The sequence below is a fragment of the Melopsittacus undulatus genome, chromosome 3 (assembly GCF_012275295.1).
Source record: "Melopsittacus undulatus isolate bMelUnd1 chromosome 3, bMelUnd1.mat.Z, whole genome shotgun sequence".
Classification (NCBI taxonomy): Eukaryota; Metazoa; Chordata; class Aves; order Psittaciformes; family Psittaculidae; genus Melopsittacus; species Melopsittacus undulatus.
Window position 1 is genome coordinate 76,161,925 of NC_047529.1, and position 18,406 is coordinate 76,180,330.

The following is an 18,406-nucleotide window of genomic DNA, read 5'->3' on the forward strand; positions in this document are numbered from 1 at the left end:
CTATACAGACAACTGTACCATAACTTGAATTTGCTACCATATATTGTAATACTAAATTGATAGGACTATCTCAGCAACAGTTCTCTATCCAGGCACAAGGCAGGTCATGGCCTTAGTTACGATCCTCTTTTTAAGAATTGTGGCTTCATTACAGATGAAGATATAACTGACACTCCTACAGTACTTTCTCTATGCAATCAAAGTCAGCAAACCAATTTCCCACAATTTTGCTTAGAATCCTTCTGCTCACCTTCTGAGTCATAGTCCAAACTTGAGAAGTCAAAATTTTCTTCCAGAAGAAAGGAGTTTGCCGTGGGGGACATGGGGGCAATGCTGTCCCTTTTTCGAGCAATTTCTTCCTGAAGGCCCTTTAGCCAGTCTTTAGTCTTGGGCCGGATCTTCACTGTTCTGCCCCTAACCTAATGCAAAGAAAGAACTGTTTCCCCTTTGCCGAGCAACTTCACAAAATGAGAACACCTGATGAGAATAAGCAAGGGTTGCCAGTCTGTTGTGCAACTGCTTCAGAAACTAATGCAACAAGCTTCATTTAGGAAGCTAAATGAAAAGGAAGCACTCTTCCTACCCCACAACCAAGTTTTTAGGCTGTAACAATATTCTTGAAAGAAAATTAGCTTCACAGCTCAAAAGTACTGCTGCTACATTTGGGAAATACTTGGGAAATTGATGAAACATCCAATATCATCAAAACAATACTGTGATAGTAATAATGGTGTGGGAGGCTTCCATTTTTGTGTCAGTAGCTTTAGAACACACGGAATTTGCTACTTGCTGCCACCTGTAAGGAGATTCTCTGCTCAGATAATCCCAAATATGATGGTTTATGTATATGGAAAGTATAGTATTAAACAGGTTGAGACCGCAACTGCTTATATGTATTGCTTCATGACATTTGGGGTGAGATGTATCCAAGCAAGCAGCTTTGAAACAAAATGAATATGGGAAGTTCCTGAATCAGGTTCCCAGCACCTTTAGACACTGCACACATGCAACTGCATTTTGGCTTGTGCTATAAATTACATTAGTGAAAGGAGCCAAATTAAAAGATACAGCTCCAAATATGAAAGAAGAATGTGAGTTAAATCCGTTACTTGAGTGTTTAAGTTTAACACTGCAGCCCCACAAACAGTCTTATCAGCATAAATGAGGGGGTTGATGAATTGTAGAGCATGTGTGTGGGAAGGAAGAGCAGGGGATGGGAAGGTAAATGCCTACTGCTAATGCTGAGTTTGCCATGGAGGCCAACGAATCATGTTGCTCCAGCTTGGTAGAAAGAGTTTATTTGATACACTTAAGAGTAATGAAAAGTCTCCAAACCACAATCATGAGGATGCTTTGACAACAGCATGAAGTCACATATTATCTCAGGAGAACTGCTTCAAGTGCCAGAACAATGGCCAAGTCCATATATTCTGCATTGGTATCACAGGCCAGATCCTAAGCACTCCTTAGGAGCTCCAAAAGTCACCTCCTGCCCTCTGAAACTGAAATACTGCATTTAAAAGCCTCAGCAGCTGTGAAAGCTAAGGACTTTGTGAGCACTAAGTTTCTTTAAAATAATGCTACTTGATACAGATAGAAACACAACTGTCTCATTCTAATCATCCACTTTTGAGAAATTTGTTATGAAATTCCTATTAAAGATTTGAGAGTCTTACTTTGACACCATCTATATCCATAACACGAAGAGCTGACTTGCTGTCTGCAAAGGTCACCAGCATTTGACCTCCACTGATCCTAGGAAAAAAAGGTAGAGGAGAAAAAACAATGCATTTTACTTCACCACTGAATAAAAAGCCTTAAAGGCAAGCATGATAGCTGTTGACAGGTCTGATCAAGTCTGATACCTGCATTCCCTCTGTACTAACTTCCATGGCTCTCCATATCCCTCCTGTATGTCACATGTCCTCACCTCAGAGGACACGTGATGTTCCCAAAAACTGGTATACTATCAAGGTGTGAAGAAGTTAAAACCAAAACTAAATCACCAAAGCTCTTTTCTTGCTCCACTTCTTCACAAGCAAGGTGATGCTGCTGTTCCTGCAGAGTTGCTTTTAAACCCTCAACTTATATTTGGTACTTCATAAAACCATACAACAGGTCATCAGTTTTCTCCCTTAAGAAATGGGTCTAATATAATACAAACAAGCTTCTGGTCTTGTTTCCAAGGTCAACTGTCAGATCTTTTGCCTGTATTTCTCAAAACAGAAGTCTCACAGCCTTGTGCAGGAGCTGTACATGCTGGAGCCCTGTACAGAATGAAATTAAACTGCTCTGCCAGAAGGTATCGCATTGCACTCTCCCTCTCAAACTCAGTAGGTGATGAAACTTCAAGAAGTCATACTATTAACAAACAACCAAAATGACTCCCAAAAGAAAGGTGAGTGAGCTAGGAAATCTTAGTGAGCATGACAGTGCTGGAAGAGAGCAGCATTTCCTCAGAGGAAGAGAGGCAGGGCTGTGCCAACAGAGGCAATGCATAGAAATGAGGCCTGCATGTAGAGGTGATGATTCACATCAAGGCCTCTGCTTTATGGTGCCGTACCAGATAAAATTCTCCACTCAGCTAAGAGAACTGTTAGACTATTTCTTTAACAGGTTGATGAGAGGTAAAAGATTCAAAATGCTTGTATTCAATTTCTAATGAGGAATTCAGCATGCAGTAAAGGAATGCAGCATACTGCTTTCTAATACAAAATTAGAATCTGTCAGGACAAAAAAGGAATTTCTAGCCTGTGTTCTTGAATCATGCCATTTCAGATCCAAAATTTACCTGACCAGAACAATAGTGCCATAATTCTCAAACATTTGCATAAGCTCTGTACGCAAGTCCTCAGGAAATTCATTCTTCTCTTCTGGTGTTGGTGATAGCAGATTTACCACTACTGTGGCATCCAGTGGTCCCTGGAAAGATGACACTTCCTGGAAAACACTCTCACGGGCAGCTTGATTAACTTCCTGAACTTCCACTTCTACAATAGCTAACACTGGCCTATATAAAACAAAGAAGAAATGTGTACTTAAAATTAAGATCAATATCACTCAACAGGAAATGCTTATATAAAATTAAAATCAGTGTCAAGCAGCAGGACAAGTAAGCACTTACTTGTGTGAAGGACAAACAGTGTATTTTTTAAACTCTATACAACTATGACCATTAACTCCGTGATGTTACATCTCATTGCAAATGTTTAATTAAGCCTGCTATGCCTTCAAAGGAAGTAATCATTATGTATGACTGTCCTGGTTTGAGCAGTAGCAGTCATTTTTCTCCTTCTTGGTAGCTGGTGCAGGGCTGTGTTTTGACTTTCGGCCTGCGAACGGTTGCTGATAGCAAGTATGTTTTGAGTTACTGCTCAAATGTTTGGTTTGTCCAAGACCTTTTCTGAGCTCATGCTCTGCTAGGGAGGAGGGGAGGCTGGGAGGAAGGAGAGACCTGACCCAGGTCTAGCCAAAGAGGTATTCCATACCATAGCACGTAATACCCAGGAGGTAACCGGGAGAGACCCGGAAGGGCTGGAGCTCTGGGGGGATGGAAGAGGTATCGCTTGGTGCTTGGTCGGGCAGGGTGGGGTGAGTTATGGGTCGGTGGCTGGTGAGGTGTTGTATTCTCTTCACTTGTTGTTTGCTTTATCATTATTATTTGTAGTAGTAGTAGAAGGAGTGATTTGTGTTATACCTTAGTTATTAAACTGTGCTTATCTCAACCCGTGGAGGCTACATTCTTTGGATTCTCCTTCCTAACTCTCCGGGAGTCGGGAGAGCAAGGGGGGGGGAGTGAGTGAGCAAACTGTGCGGACTTGGTTTAAACCACGACAATGACCTACCCAGAAAGGGAAGTGCAACAAATTATTTAAGGTCTCACTGCAAAAGAGCACTGTGGTTGGCAATACAACCCAGAAGTTCAGAGTCTGGTGGGTTGTTTCATTTTTCCTGCAGCGGAAGATCATGCCTTGAGCACTGTTAAATATATTTACCAGTCCTGCATTAGCTGAATGTAACAGTAAGGACTGTAAAGGAATTCAAATAACTATTGTGTGTAGCACTTCTGACAAACCTGATATTTCACTCATTATCAAACTACTGTGCTCCCAAACATCTATAGATCAGGAAGGTAATACATTATTTTCTCTTAGACAAGGCCACATAAAGATGTCTGCTTCCGAAAACAGAAGGAGAAAGTACTCTAAGTGTATAATTTGGTTATGTAGCAAACATATGTCAATCTATCACATTATAAGCAGCCAACATAGCAAACTTCCTTCTTCAGCCTTTTCTTACAAATCACCTCTCTGTGTGTTAGATCTAAATAAAACTGAGAAAGCTCTCTGAAAGAGTAGAGCTTGTCTCATCTCAGTGGATGCAATCCCCATTCTCAGATTTCCACCTGCACATACACAGAGAGCAGTAAGTGGAACTGCTGCCTCCTACTTGCCATAGATTAGAAATGTGCATTACCAGAACATGTGAAAGCAACAATAGCAGAGCTCAAAAGAAATAGTAAACCGGGGGGGGGGGGAGGAGGGGGGGGAGAAGTATAGAAATAGTTAAGTATTTCTACATGCACTGTGAATCATAATGCATTTCCATATGTCACAAGCCCTTTTTCCAGCACAAACCTTGGGAAAGCAAACCTGCTGACTGTAATTAAAAACCAGTTTCTGCAGTCAAGTTTGCTGAAATAGAAAACCAATGTACAACAGTCATGTTTCACCAATTGCATCCTCAGGGTCCTTTATAATGAGTGCAGCAGTTCCACTGTGCTTTGTGGAAGACAGCAATGTCAAAGCCTTGACACAGAGAAATTGATTGCAAGGGGCACGTTCTTCCATTGCTTGAGGAATAAAGAACAGTTCTTGCATGCAGAAGCACTGTGAGAAGCACAGAGCCAGCTACTGTGGGTCACTGAGCGCTGCTATGAGGAAAAATACTGTAGCACTTCCATAGGGCATGCAAAGGGTGAGATAGAGATTATTCAAAATCAAAGGGAGCTTTCAGGGTATATTTATTACAGAATTTGTTTGAGGGAACTGAAGCAGTGAACAAGTTTAATGAAGGTCATTCATATCCTGAAAGACAAGTTAATGATACGGACCAGTCAGGGGCACTGGTCTTTATTTTTCCCTCCTCTCCCATCTCCATTTCTAAGTGAAGCCCAGAAGCCCAACACTTCACTACTCTGAAATGGTCACACCTAGCCCTGTTCACACAGCTTACACTTCTTCAGGCCACACTGTCCCAGCCTCCTCTTCTCCCATGGCAAGCTGAGTGGAAGCCCATCAGAGCAGCTTGTTTTGCTATTGGAGATTTCCAAAACCAAGCAACAGAAAGCCCTCAGCTTTCTGTATCTGTTGCTACAACTTATCCAACCCTTGCCCACATCACAGTGCAGCAGAAATCAACACAAGACCATAGATACTTACCCCGTGATATAAAACCTACCATGAGGGAAAAACAAACCTCCAAATGGATAAAAAATACAGAACAAGAGTGTAATTCCTGTTACAACAATGTATGTATTACAACCATAATACAACAATTATGACATTATGAATGCGTCATAATTCAGTATGACACATTCTACCACTGCCCTTTCTTTCATTATTTGCTTAGGACTTTACCTGTGGTCAGATGCTTGCAGCTCGGCTCTGCCATAGTACATCAAGGCTCCGGGTGTCCAGGTGTGCCTGACTTTAGTTTCAGCATTCAGATCACTGTCTAGAAGATTGATCTCTCCAGCTATGCAGCACAAAACATGATTTAAAACTCACTCAAAACTAGCTGTACTAACAGTTAAGAGCTTTTCTATTAGGATGCAATTTACAGACCCTAGTAGTAGAAGGTGGGGTATTTTTGTTCTTGTATCCTGAAATATTTACCAACTAGGGACTAGGGCAAAAATACAGAAAGGACAGGGAGTGCAACAGAGACAGCTGATCACTAGAAAAAGACACCTGTAAAATGTTTAACCTAAATGTTACCCAATCAACTGCCTGTACAATCTGGGTTGACATAGTCATAGTAGGATTTTGGCTCCTGCCCCATTATTGAGCATAGAAACAGACACTGTACCTGCAAAATACACTGTAAATCTGAATACACAGGAATTGGAGAAATAATGCACAAGATATGGGAGAAAACAAACCTATGCAAATCTAACCTCTGAATACTTCTTTTGCAATGCATGAAGATGACAAAGTGCTCTAGACATTATGCTACAGTATTATACTGCTGTGAATAACAGCAAGGTTCTAGGTCACTGTTTAGGCTAATGGACAACTCCACTTTTTTTCTCTGGAGTTAAAAATGAGTTAATATGGAACATCATGTTCATGGCTAAACACTCGCACCGTGGCTACACTTTCTTCTCAGAAGGCAAATAATCCTCTAGCCTGTAATAGCAAAAAGAAGAAAGGCAAAAGAACTGGAGCCAAAAGGCAGAAAATCTTTGCCACCAGCAGTAAAGGAGTGGAACTCTGGTAGCGAAATAATTAGAAAAGCTTTGAAAGGCTGGGAAGGTGGATGAACAGACAAGGGCTCAGGTATATACCTATGTGAGCTAGCTGTGGGAGGCCTACAAGCTCTAAAGATAGGAACCTGCCTTGGCTAGATAGATCCTACGTTCTGTGTGCACTCCATGAACTAAAGTCTTGCCAGGGGCAAGCCTTGTTATGCAAAAGAAGGAATATGCTGAAGGGTTTTCCTTCTAAACTGAAAACAGCCAGCACAAGAGGGCTTTTTTAACTTCCTTATTGTATCTCACACAGTTTTTCTTTCCCAGATTACATCTCCTTCAATGGTTTAAACTCCTCATTTTATGTTATTTTTCGTTCCTTTAATAAGAGCATATAACTCTGTATCACACTGACACATTCTGATTGCCCCAGTTTTGCTTTGTACCTTTTACCCTCAGTATACTCATGGTATGACCTGGATTTCAAGTAGTAGTTCCCAGGCATGTGAAAAGGCAAATCCGCAGGCACAAACCAAACTACTTCCCCAGCAATTACACTTTTAATATGATTCTGTTCAGATTTTATAAACACCAGGGGATGTACCTACAGACTGAAAGAATGGTAATGAAAACAGCCCCTGGACACACAAAGAAATACTTTTTATTTTGTTCATGTAACTCATGAATAACAAGTGAAAACAGCCCTCCTGCTGTGCTGGCCATTCATGATCAGAAAGTACTTTACGAACGCTAATTAATGAAATCTCCCTCGACTCCAGAAGCTAGCAGAAATATTCCTAAGAATTACTATGGCAGAAGAAATTACAGAAAAGTGCTTATACATCTGCTGAGAACAACAGTGGCAACAACCTAGCCATTAGAACATGGGAATTTTATGTGGACTAATGATTCTGTTGAAAAACAACAGGATAATTTTGAGATTGCTATAGCTGGATTATTTTCATTTCCTGAGCAAACTCCCAGCACCTTTTAATTCTCTAGCATGAGCCCTTTGTTCACATGAAGAAATGGCTCTTTCTAGCCCTACAAGTTATTCCAGTGAAGCTGAAAGAGTATCTGCTGGAGTAAAACTACTGCAATTTGACAAAGCCTACAGGACCCACCTAAAGACAACTGACAGCCCAGAACTCACTAACTCCGTTCTTCACCATTCACTAGATTAAATCCCCTTATGTGGATTCTGGATGAAATCTAAAACAACTTTCAGATAAAGGAGGAGGAAAGACCTTACACACCTGTTTTTTCAAATGGCAGTTTCTTTCTCCACCAAAGCACTCTGTCAGTCCAAGCTGGGGTTCTGCATTTATCACTTGTATCATAAGCCTCTGAGCCAACGTCGTATTTATATGTTGGTCCAAAATTAATAGTCCCTTCATGGAAGTCTTTAAAAATCTATGAAGACAAATACCATATCTTTGATCAAATCACAGATGAGGTAGGTGCCATTGTCATGTATCTGCTTCCTTGCAAACAAACAACGTTCTGATTTTTAACCAAATTAGTACATTCATGTACTAAAAACAAGGGTCTGGAAAATGCAACTTTGTTTACTCTCTTAAGGAACTAGACTGAACCAAAATACAGGAATTCAAGTAAAGGAGACACACTGCCTTACTTTTCCACTGGATTTCTGCTGTTGTAGTTGATCAAATTCCAAAAGTGTCTTCCAGTCTTGACGTTTGAGAAAATAAAACACTTCCTCATATGTTAGATCAATGCGATAGTTAAAATCACCACACCAGAAGACATAGTCATGTGAGAACATGCTCTGCCCCTAGTTTGGAGGTACAGAATACTGTTAAGGTTAAATCACATTAATGAAAACACATTTTAAATGCATTGAAATATAGAACCCAGTTGCTCTGAATTACTAAATACCAGACCTATTTGTCACATTCGATTTGTTAAAATCCATCTTGTGCTAAAATGAAACAGTTCCTTCACTGTCTTTTGCATCCAGCTGAGCTGAATTTGTAAACAAGAGTTTCAGGCTGTGCTCCCTGTTTCCTGAAGGTATGTCTAAGCCAGGACCCCTGCTTTATATTCACAGTTTGGCTGTCATTAATATTAAAAACATACACTTGTTTCCCTAACACATTTCACCCACATATATTTACATATTCTAAATATAACACAAAATATGCTTCTGCTACCAAGGCATATCCAATGACATAGGCTCTGAGTAAGAACAAGTTCCAAATTTGATCTTATGTGCATGTTGCAGTTTGGTAAATGTATTGAAATAAAACGTCAATGAAAATTCACTCCAGTTCTAAATTTTACATCCCATCCTCTAACCAGTCTTCCTGGCTTTTTTTTTTCCTTCTTCCAGCTAAGCTATAAACCTCTAATAGCCAGAGATTTGTACAGAAATCGTGCCAGAGCTGTGGCTGTCACAGCACTAGAGGGCACTCTTTCTATGCATTACAAACACAGGCACATTAGCTATTGCCAATGTAAGGGACATAAAATAGCTAATGAGGTATTAGAAGGAAAAAACTACCATGAGCACAACTTTATGGCCATTTGGAACAGATATTCTATGCAGGACGTCCAGACTGCCAGTGTTAGTTCTTACATAAAACAACTTATTGATATGCTTCACGTGCCAAGCCTCTAAACCTTGCAAACAACAGGAAGTTAAAATTTTATGCTTTGCAACCTAAGTGCCATCTTTTGCTGACAAACCAGAATACACAAGCTGGTCCATTCCCTCCTTGGTTTAGGACCTCTCCAGGGAGGTTTGAGAAACAAAATATTGTGGAAATTAAAGCAACCAACATTGAAGGAAGCAAAGGAGCACTGCTACTAAATCGCATGAGTCATCTACTGGCCTGAAGAGACAAGTGTGAAATAAAACACTAGGATGATTGATTTGACGTAATTTAGGGAAAAAGTTATTCATACACATACAATAGTGCAGCTAAAGCAGCTAAGCCTACTTGCCACACACTGAGGAAAGCCAAACAGCTTTCCTTGGAAGTGACACATTTGTGAGGACAAAGTGAAGGGAACAGAAAGTACCATGTCAGTGACCGAAAACTGGTATGTCATACCTGAGCAGGAGCAGCTAAAGCACTGATGTTCTGAGTGGCATGAATGGTCTTTTAGGTACTGTTACTAACTAGTGCCAGCAAGTGCTATTGTTATCATGCTCTCTAACCAGACACCCAGATCTTATCCATGAGGCCTTACAGATTTGTCAGTTAAGTTGCACCTTTGTGAAAGATAAACTTCAAAACTGCTCAAATGCAAGGACTTTTCAAGTACTGCAGCAACTATATTCTTTGAAAGTGGTAGTACCTTTGTAAAGTGAGTGCTATGTTGGGTGGTATCTGGTCTCTTGTGAAATGTTTTACCATTGTCCTATAAGCCCATTCTCCATAGCACTGAGATGACTTCTTTGACATGACCTGTCATCAAAGGCAGCCTGAGACCAGCTTTCATAATGCAAAGATACAGCCTTTATCTCATTTTTTTTAGCATACATGCACATACACTTACCATTGGGAAGCTGAGTTTCTGTGTGATTTCTTTATAATCTTCATTTCTTTCTTTCACCTGAGTCTGCCCAGCAGTTAAGTGACTGCATATAAAGCAGAAACTAGTACTATAGAACTGAAAACGAATGCTCACTGCCCCTTTATTTCCAGCTTTTCCTCCCATTCCTGTCTTCACAGTGTCTATTGCTACATCCCTATATTAAAAAAAAAAAAAGTAAAAATAGAAAGATAAGAGAGTAAAAGGCTGCAGGGGCAAACATTCAATCAGGTTTGACTGCAACATAAAGGAAAAGCCAGTTTAGAATGCCATGTCTTCTGCCCTCCAGAAAACTTGTCTTAGGCTCATCTTTTAGTTTATTATGTTTACATACTTGTGTTTCAAAGTAAGTATAATACAATAGCACATAAATAAAACTATTTGAATGTATTTCTCTCCTCTTTCTATCTCTTCCAAACAGACATGCAAGACACTATTTCCAAAATATTGGGAATTTCTACAGAACATATTTTTCACGTTTAAATCTACTATGATCTTTAAAATACAGACAATAGCTAAGTTTATTATTACATTTCCTTTTGTTTTTGAACATACGGCAATCTGTTTTTCAGGCTGTTAACAATTTCATTAGTGTTATTACATGTAAAAAGCCAACTTCGCAGTTGGTGCCAGATTTTTCAGTCAATTAAAGATCATAACCCATAATTTGTTAAATCAGATGCAATAAAATCAGTGATTATTGGATACAACTATTTATACCTAACTCCTAAAATGAGTTCTGTACTGATGACAAATTGCTTATGGTCTTTATGTTCTTAATTACATGGCATTTCAATGTCATGATTAGCATACATTTCACTACAGAAAAATGACTTGGCAAAGAAGACCACCTGCTTGCAGGATACTTTTTCCCAGATGGCCAGTCTACTCTGAGAATAAAGCATGCCTCTCTGATCAGGTAAGTAAATGATGAGATCATCGCTGTAACTAACCCCAGCACCACGCATGCCCTTCCTAGTGAGAAAATACTACTTTCTAGACATAAGTCAAGCAGTTTTGGACTAGAATATTACTTGCTAAAGTAAGAGGCAGGTGGAAAATTACTAAGTTTTTTTTCAGTTACTGTCAGGCATTAATGATCTGAATGATGTAAGATACTAAGCTCTCTTACCTCCCTTCTTGATTTTCTTCTCTCCCCACCTTTCTATCTTTTTTTTCTCCCTCTTTTTCTCTCTTTTCATGACTGCAGAAAACTACCAGAAGAGACCCTCAGGTAAGCAAAAAAGCTTAAGCTTTTTTTTCTGTAAGCACAAAAGCCTTCTTTTGCACTTCTGATAATTTTTGTTTTCCTTTTCTGGGCATGGGAAAAAACTACACAAGCATACAGGCTACGTTTTATTAGACTCACCTAACACATAGCAGCACATCAGCATTAACTCATGAAACCTGATTACCAACATTGAACCCTTCCCTCTTCCTCTGGAGTTTCAAAGGGTTACATCCAGTTTGACAGCTGCAGCAGAGCCACTGTGCTGTTTTGCTTCTGATTTTTATTTAGGCTAAGCACTTCCTGCTGGATTACTCAAATTTCTTCTAAGCCAGATGAAAAGTAAAAAACTGGCAGACACAATTCTCCTCTGGACTGCTTCATGACAGCAGAAACATGTAATTTTTTAAAATCATGTTGAAGAAAGATTACTGGGAAGGTAGCAATGCAAGACCACCAGTTACCTGGATTACATTACTCTGCTTAGCCTACAGCACTCGATGTTGAACAAGCTCTGCACTGATCTGCTCAGTGGATAAGAGATCAGAAGGAAGAAAGAGGCAGCTTTTGATATTTTGATCACAAAATGCAGTGCCCTATCAGTGCCCTAATATGGGGTACACGGCACTGATTGGACAACTCCAGACTTCAAGGTCAGACAGATGCCCAAAGGTAGTTTTGGCTAATTACTAATTTCCTACCTATTTATGCTCACCTTGCACAATTCCTGACCACTGCATTTTAATGTGGATATCCCCTGTGGCTTGGTAATCTTCTAGGGGCAAGAGGAGTTTGATCAGTCTCCAGGGCCACTGGTACTAGCAAGCTGAGGACACACAGCTCTGAACCCTCCTGACTAGGCACATGGTTTTGGTTCTTGTAACATCTGGGAGAGACAAACATTTAGGGGGCCCTAAAAGCTTTTGGTTCTATAAAATGTCACGTGGCAAAATAGTTCTCTTTCCCCCACTTCCCTTTCCACATTTTCCACCATTCTTTTCAGGTCTGGAACTAGCCCTGTAAAACATGTCCTTGAGGCAGAGGCACTTGCCTTCACTTGAACTCTTGGACTTACTAGCTCAGGTCATTCTCTCTCCAGAAAGATAGCACCCAAACAAGGTACACCCTGACTGTCCAAGCATGCCTGGTTTCTCAGCTGAACTGGAGGAAGATACTGGGGCTGCCTGGCCTTTGTGCTACTCAGCAGGATGGACTCTAGCCTGCAGCTGCTGGGAAACATGTCTGTCCCCCACACTGAGCAGAGACCAGAAACCAGGTTTGCACAGCCCCATCAACCTGAAAAACCAGCCCCATCCTTCACTGGCCATACTCCAACAAAGACGCTACTGCAAATACAGGTTGGGTGGGGTGGTTGGGTTTTCTTGTTTTGTTTTTTACCTGATGAAGGGGACATGATATGGTCGTACAAAGATGAAAAGACAAACACCAACGAGCTGTGCTGATGTCAGCTGAATGTAGCGATGAGTCCTGGAAATTGCTTTTTGAAGCTGCTCTCCCCACATTTTTCTATTCGTTGTACTGGAACAAACATAAAATCATTTAATGGAATCAAAAGAAACCACATACAGTCAATAAAATGAGCAGATTAATAGTGCCTCAGCTTTACAGACATCCATTAGGCTGTGGAACTGAAAGTACTGTAGGACAGGTGCATGGCAAAGACAGATTAATACTTCCTTGTGAGCCAGTCCAGAGTTAGCAGGGTCAGTGAGCCCAGACACAGCACACAGAAACATGAGAGGCTTTTTGTCTACTGTGCTTAGAAAGATCCATGCTCACATGATGCTTGATATCCCTATTCACTGGGGATAACTTGAAGCAGATTATAGTAATCATAGCCATAAAAACAAAAATACATGTCAATCTCATGAACTGTAAGATTTCTTGTGGTCACAGAGAAAAGGAGATCTTCCCTGAGTGGGAGATGACTGTAGCTGTAACTTGCCATTCCCAAAACAGAAAACTAACTGGTCATCCTGATGGATCCACATTGGAAACTTCTTCCACCCCAATTCAGATTCAAAAGGACCAGTATACACAACAGCCTACTGTGCATGCTGACATACCAAGCTCAGGCTTTGCCTTTAACTCCTTCTCTAGCCATAGTTTTCATAAACACAATTAGCCATAGAAACATTTAATTCATTTTAAAATTCCCACAAGAATGCCAATTATGTTTGCAGTCACTGAGCACATTTTTCCAGCATCAGACAGGGATTTAAGGACAAGCATTAAATCAGTGTCAACTATCAGAATTCTTCTCTGCCAATGTTGATTTAAGAGATTTAGAAACATATACTCCACTGTACAGAAGTTCACAGAAAAACAGCACTTCAAACACCTTCCCAGTGCCATTTGTTAATGGCAAATGTATTTCCAGCTATGATTACAAGCAACAAGCTTGGAAGCAAGTACATCTGTACAGCATATACAGAAGTACATCTGACCATAAAAAAGAACAACTAGAGGCTTTTGGCTGGCTGGTTCCTCTGGGGGAGAGGGTCGTGATGGTGGGTTTTTTGTTGTTGTTTTGTATTGACTTGTGGTTTGAGGGTTTATTTTGTTGGTCATTTGGGTTTTTGTGTTTGTTTTGGTTTTGGTTTTTTTGTTTTGTTTTCATGTTTTGTTGATGGCTTTTATTTTTTTTGTTGTTTTGTTTTGTTTTTACCTACCTGGCATTCACAATATTCCCTGCACTTAATTCAACCATCTCTTCAAACCCCACTGCAAATATATCAGGAGGGAAGTTATCATCTGTTGGTAAAAAGGAAAAGTCATGCAAGAATTACTATTTTGTTATTTCTTCTAATAACTTGTATTCTGATTTCTGTTAGAGATCATTCCTGTAGTTCTAGCTTGTGTAACCCCTGCCAGGCTATACATATTCATAATTCCTTTAATCTAATCTCACAAAACAACCCCTGCAGTTCCTCTGAATTTTTTTCCTGCTTTTCTCTCACCAGTTGGTCTCCATCTCTCTTGCAGGAAGCAGTTCAGGAAAGAGCATTATACCGTAGCTGTGTTAAGATGAGAAAATATTCAATGCTCTCTCTCCCTCACCCTACTCATCACTAAAGCCACATCATCTCACTACCCACCATCTTTCATCCCTTTGCCATTTTACTCAATATGCTTTTACTTTTCAACACCAATCCTATGGAACTGCACTTACTGGGCAGACACCAGTATGTCACTTCCATGTCAATGCCTTTAGTAAATTTATCTACCAGCTTAAGGAAGACTTTGAAGATTCTTCTTTTTTTTTCTGAGATCTTAGATGATCACCCATACCTAAGGTTGGGTAAGATCACTCCAGAGCACAGTGACCCTTCCTTCCCTGGCCTAGGCCTATGGTAAAACACCAAAGATCAAATGCTCTCATATTGTGCAGTATATCAGTTGACCCATCAGGTCTGTTCACTGCCTAAAGGGATTATAATTTTTTGGGTTTTTTGAACTGTCATATGGCCAAGGTAACAGGAACTTAATTCAACATGAAGACCTAAACAGCAAACAACCATAAGAGCCTAAATCAGATATGCCCCAGAAAACAAGAATAGAAAAAGAAGTAAAATATGCAGCAACTCTCTGTAGGCACAAGGGTGAAACTAGCAGATGACAGCTAGTCTCATTTACTGGCTTAACATGACAGGCACTGTCACATGTGCATTTCTCATTAATAATTTTGGACATTTGTCTTTGAATTACTTACCCATTTGTGTAGGCACTGCATTAACATTACCACGAGCACAGACATTTGCATGGTCACACCCTAGCTCTGTTCACATTAGTCAGCTCTCTTCCAGAAGCTGCTTATACCTACCACATTACAATTGCATGTACCATGCAGTCTTGCTTCTCCAGTTGTCTCAGGGGAAGGCTTGGCAAGGCTAGCACATGACAAGCACTCAAGAGATTTTAATATCACAAACACAGCCATACGCTAACACATCTCAGTTGTTCCTGAAACAGACTGGACCAATCACCCACCTAAGGTGCTCAGAGTAGAGCGGTCTGCACCTAGTCACATATCCATGCACCTAAGCACTAGGGGTTCAAACAAGACAACTTGTGCAAGTAGCCAAAGATTTGGAGAATGAATTCCTGAGCTTCAAGGTTAGGCACAGGACTATTCCTTTGATGCCTGCAGGAAGCTAAATGTTCCACTGTAATAAAAAAAACAGAGGTTTTGCCATAGTTTTGTAACCACTCAATTTTTAAATGGCAGAACATTCACTTTTTATTTTCCTTAATAAAATCTGTAGATCAATTGCAATATCTGACCTTGTTCTGTAAGTAAGAAACTCAGCAGCCAATTTAAGCAAGCCACAAGTATAAGAGCTTTCTATACTGAAAAGGAAATTGCCTTCAAAAAAATAAATCTTTTTGTCTGAAGGCTTTGATAGTAACATTTCCAGACAATTTCAGAGTTCAGATTGTACAGGTATGTTTAGCTCCAGATAAAAACCAAGTGGACATTCTGAGGGCATGTAAGAATGTAGCTCCCACTTACAATGAAAAAACAAAGAACAGAATATGGAAGAAGAAAATGAAATATGGAATACAGAATAAGCAGATACACACCATGATAGCATGAAAGAGACCTCTGACTTCTGAAGGTTCAAAACAGTCACATGGTATAAACTAAGGAGTTGCTCTGACTGTCAGAAACTCTTCAGACATGATTCTACTGCTGCAGGAAGGCAGCACAAGTCCACACCCCTAAGAACTGACAGAAAATGCCCTCCAAGATGCACTGCCTTTGGAAAGAACAGCTGGTCAAGTCATGTGTCCCAACTCACTGTCTCCAGAGATGCCAGCAAATACTGCTTACATATTTTGACTGTGAAGTATTACCCTGAAATTCAGAAACTCCAGAGAGCTTGGGAGAATCCAGCAGCCAGTCTGTCAGCTCACTGGTACCAAGGATGTTGCTTCGAAACTGCTTCCCCCCATTCACATTCCAGGTCCCTGTGGCAACACGAACACGCTTGAAGCTTGTGAATTCAAACTGACGCTCCGACATGGCCTTCAAAATACTTGGAGTTACTGATGAAAAAGAGGAAAGAGAAAGAGGGTGTGTAAAAGAATGTGCTGTAAAAGGACAGAAAGCATACAAACAGAAACAACACAACCAGTGTGAAATAATGACATTAATCTAGCAGCAGCAACACAAAAGCTAAGGAATAACTCCAATGGCAACAGCATTAACTACAAAATAGCTAGAGTTTCTCTTCCAGAAACCAGGCACCCTTTGAAAGCCTCTGAAGGGCCATTCACTCAGTTTCAGCATACATTTTCCTGCACTTCTTCAAGTAATAAGCAAACAAATTATTTTTCCTCCTTTAACCTTTTTAGTCAAGCCTACAGTGATGTTGTGATTTAACCCCCTCTGGCAACTAAGCACCACACAGTCATTTACTCTCCTCCCTCCCTCACAGCAGGATGGGGGAAAGAGGTGAAAAAGTAAGAAAGCTTGTGGGTCAAGATAAAGACAATTTAATGGGACAGAAAAGGAAGAAAATCATAATTAAAGTGATAATAGTAACAATAATAATAAGTCTGAATATACAAAAGAAGTGATGCACAATGCAGTTGCTCACCACTGATGCCCAGTCAGTTCCCGAGCAGCAGCCCCTGGCCAGCTTTCCCCCCCAGTTTATATACCGAGCATGATGTCATACAGTATGGAATATCCTTTGGTAAGTTGGGATCAGCTGTCCTGGCTGTGTCCCCTCCCAGCGTCTTATGCCCCTCCAGCCTTCTTGCTGGCAGGGAAGTTTAAGAAGCTGAAAAGTCCTTGACTTAGTATCAACACTACTTAGCAACAACTAAAAACATTGGTGTGTCATCAACATTATTCTCATACTAAAACACAACACTAGACCAGCTACTAGGAAGATAATTAATTCTATCCTAGCCAAAACTAGGACAAGTAATCAAGCATGTCACAAGTTATGAATTAAACTGAAGCCCTAAAAAGTTTAGAGTGTGAAGGGAAATGCAGAGACCAGAGTCTTACACGAGTCCAAATCTAGCACTGTTGTGGCTCTCTTGCCTGGTCAGAACTCCTCACAGGAAACTGCTATAATTCACTTATTTTGGGGGAGTACAGAAAATTAGCAGTGTGCTTCTTTTGAGCAACTGAGGTAACCTTAATCTTTAACTACCTGATTTTCATTGGCAATCAGGCGTGGAGAAGCTATCTATAATCTTGCTTGTGGTCCACATCAGGGAACAGCCCCAGGATTGAAGTGGTGCTGAATGCTTCAAGTCTATCCTACTAATATCTGCTAGTTCTTTAAAGTAAACTGACCACATGATACTGCTTGTGGGTGCAATTATCCTATATTTTGCATACAAGTATTTTCTCAGAGAGAGATAAGGTGGTTTACCCTAGACAGGTGCAAACCAATATGTGTATGTTGTGGACTATCAGGGCTCTGGAGTAAAGCAGGGGATGAACCACCATGTTGATTTAATTGTGCTTTTAAAGATCCAAATGCTAAAAGCATGTGCAAACCACAGGCCAAAAGTAAGGAGATAAAAGGTCTGAGCTCAAGAGACATTCTCAAGACAAACTCAGGACCAGGCGGGGAATACAGCCCTAAAATCTTTCCCTCTGGTCCAACCCCTCTAAACTATCAGAGGAGATCACCATCAAAAAGTAGACATACTCAGAAGTCCAAAAAAATATGAAAAATAAGCATAGTGGAATTAAAACACACAGAGCTGTGCTACAGTCACTTGAAAGCATGGCTTTAAACAATAGATATGTGTAAAAGTAGCTTGCTTATTGATTTTTTCAAAAGGGTGCTATTGATTATATCTGATAGCTAAAAAGAGACACAAAAGAAAAGCGAAGGATTTACACCAGCCTCACCCAGCAGTGCAGTGTGGTCCATGAGCATCTTGCCTTTGTCTGCATATTCCTCGCTGAAGAAGTCACCCATGAGCAGCAACTTAATGGCTTCCTGCTTTACTGCATCAGAGAAATTTGACTGAATAGTGCGAGACACAGAGCGGGCACCATCCTTGAGCTTCCCAACCTGCATTGGACAGGAATCATCAGTGCGAATGTCACCAAAGAGTAAATCAGATATCTTTCTTTACTTGTGAATAAA

At 40.3% G+C, this 18,406-nt stretch overlaps 1 protein-coding gene across 1 annotated transcript in view; it reads right to left on the reverse strand.

Moving 5' to 3' along the window:
• SYNJ2 (synaptojanin 2) overlaps positions 1–18,406 on the reverse strand; it is a 67,845-nt gene that overhangs the window by 9,394 nt on the left and 40,045 nt on the right. The window contains exons 11-21 of the mRNA XM_034060558.1: positions 18,166–18,331; positions 16,140–16,331; positions 13,955–14,036; positions 12,660–12,800; positions 9,998–10,190; positions 8,109–8,267; positions 7,729–7,885; positions 5,640–5,757; positions 2,792–3,010; positions 1,677–1,755; positions 251–419 (exon numbers count right to left, since the gene is read on the reverse strand). Coding sequence (XP_033916449.1) covers positions 251–419; positions 1,677–1,755; positions 2,792–3,010; positions 5,640–5,757; positions 7,729–7,885; positions 8,109–8,267; positions 9,998–10,190; positions 12,660–12,800; positions 13,955–14,036; positions 16,140–16,331; positions 18,166–18,331 — 1,675 coding nt within the window. The remainder of the gene's footprint in view (positions 1–250; positions 420–1,676; positions 1,756–2,791; positions 3,011–5,639; positions 5,758–7,728; positions 7,886–8,108; positions 8,268–9,997; positions 10,191–12,659; positions 12,801–13,954; positions 14,037–16,139; positions 16,332–18,165; positions 18,332–18,406) is intronic.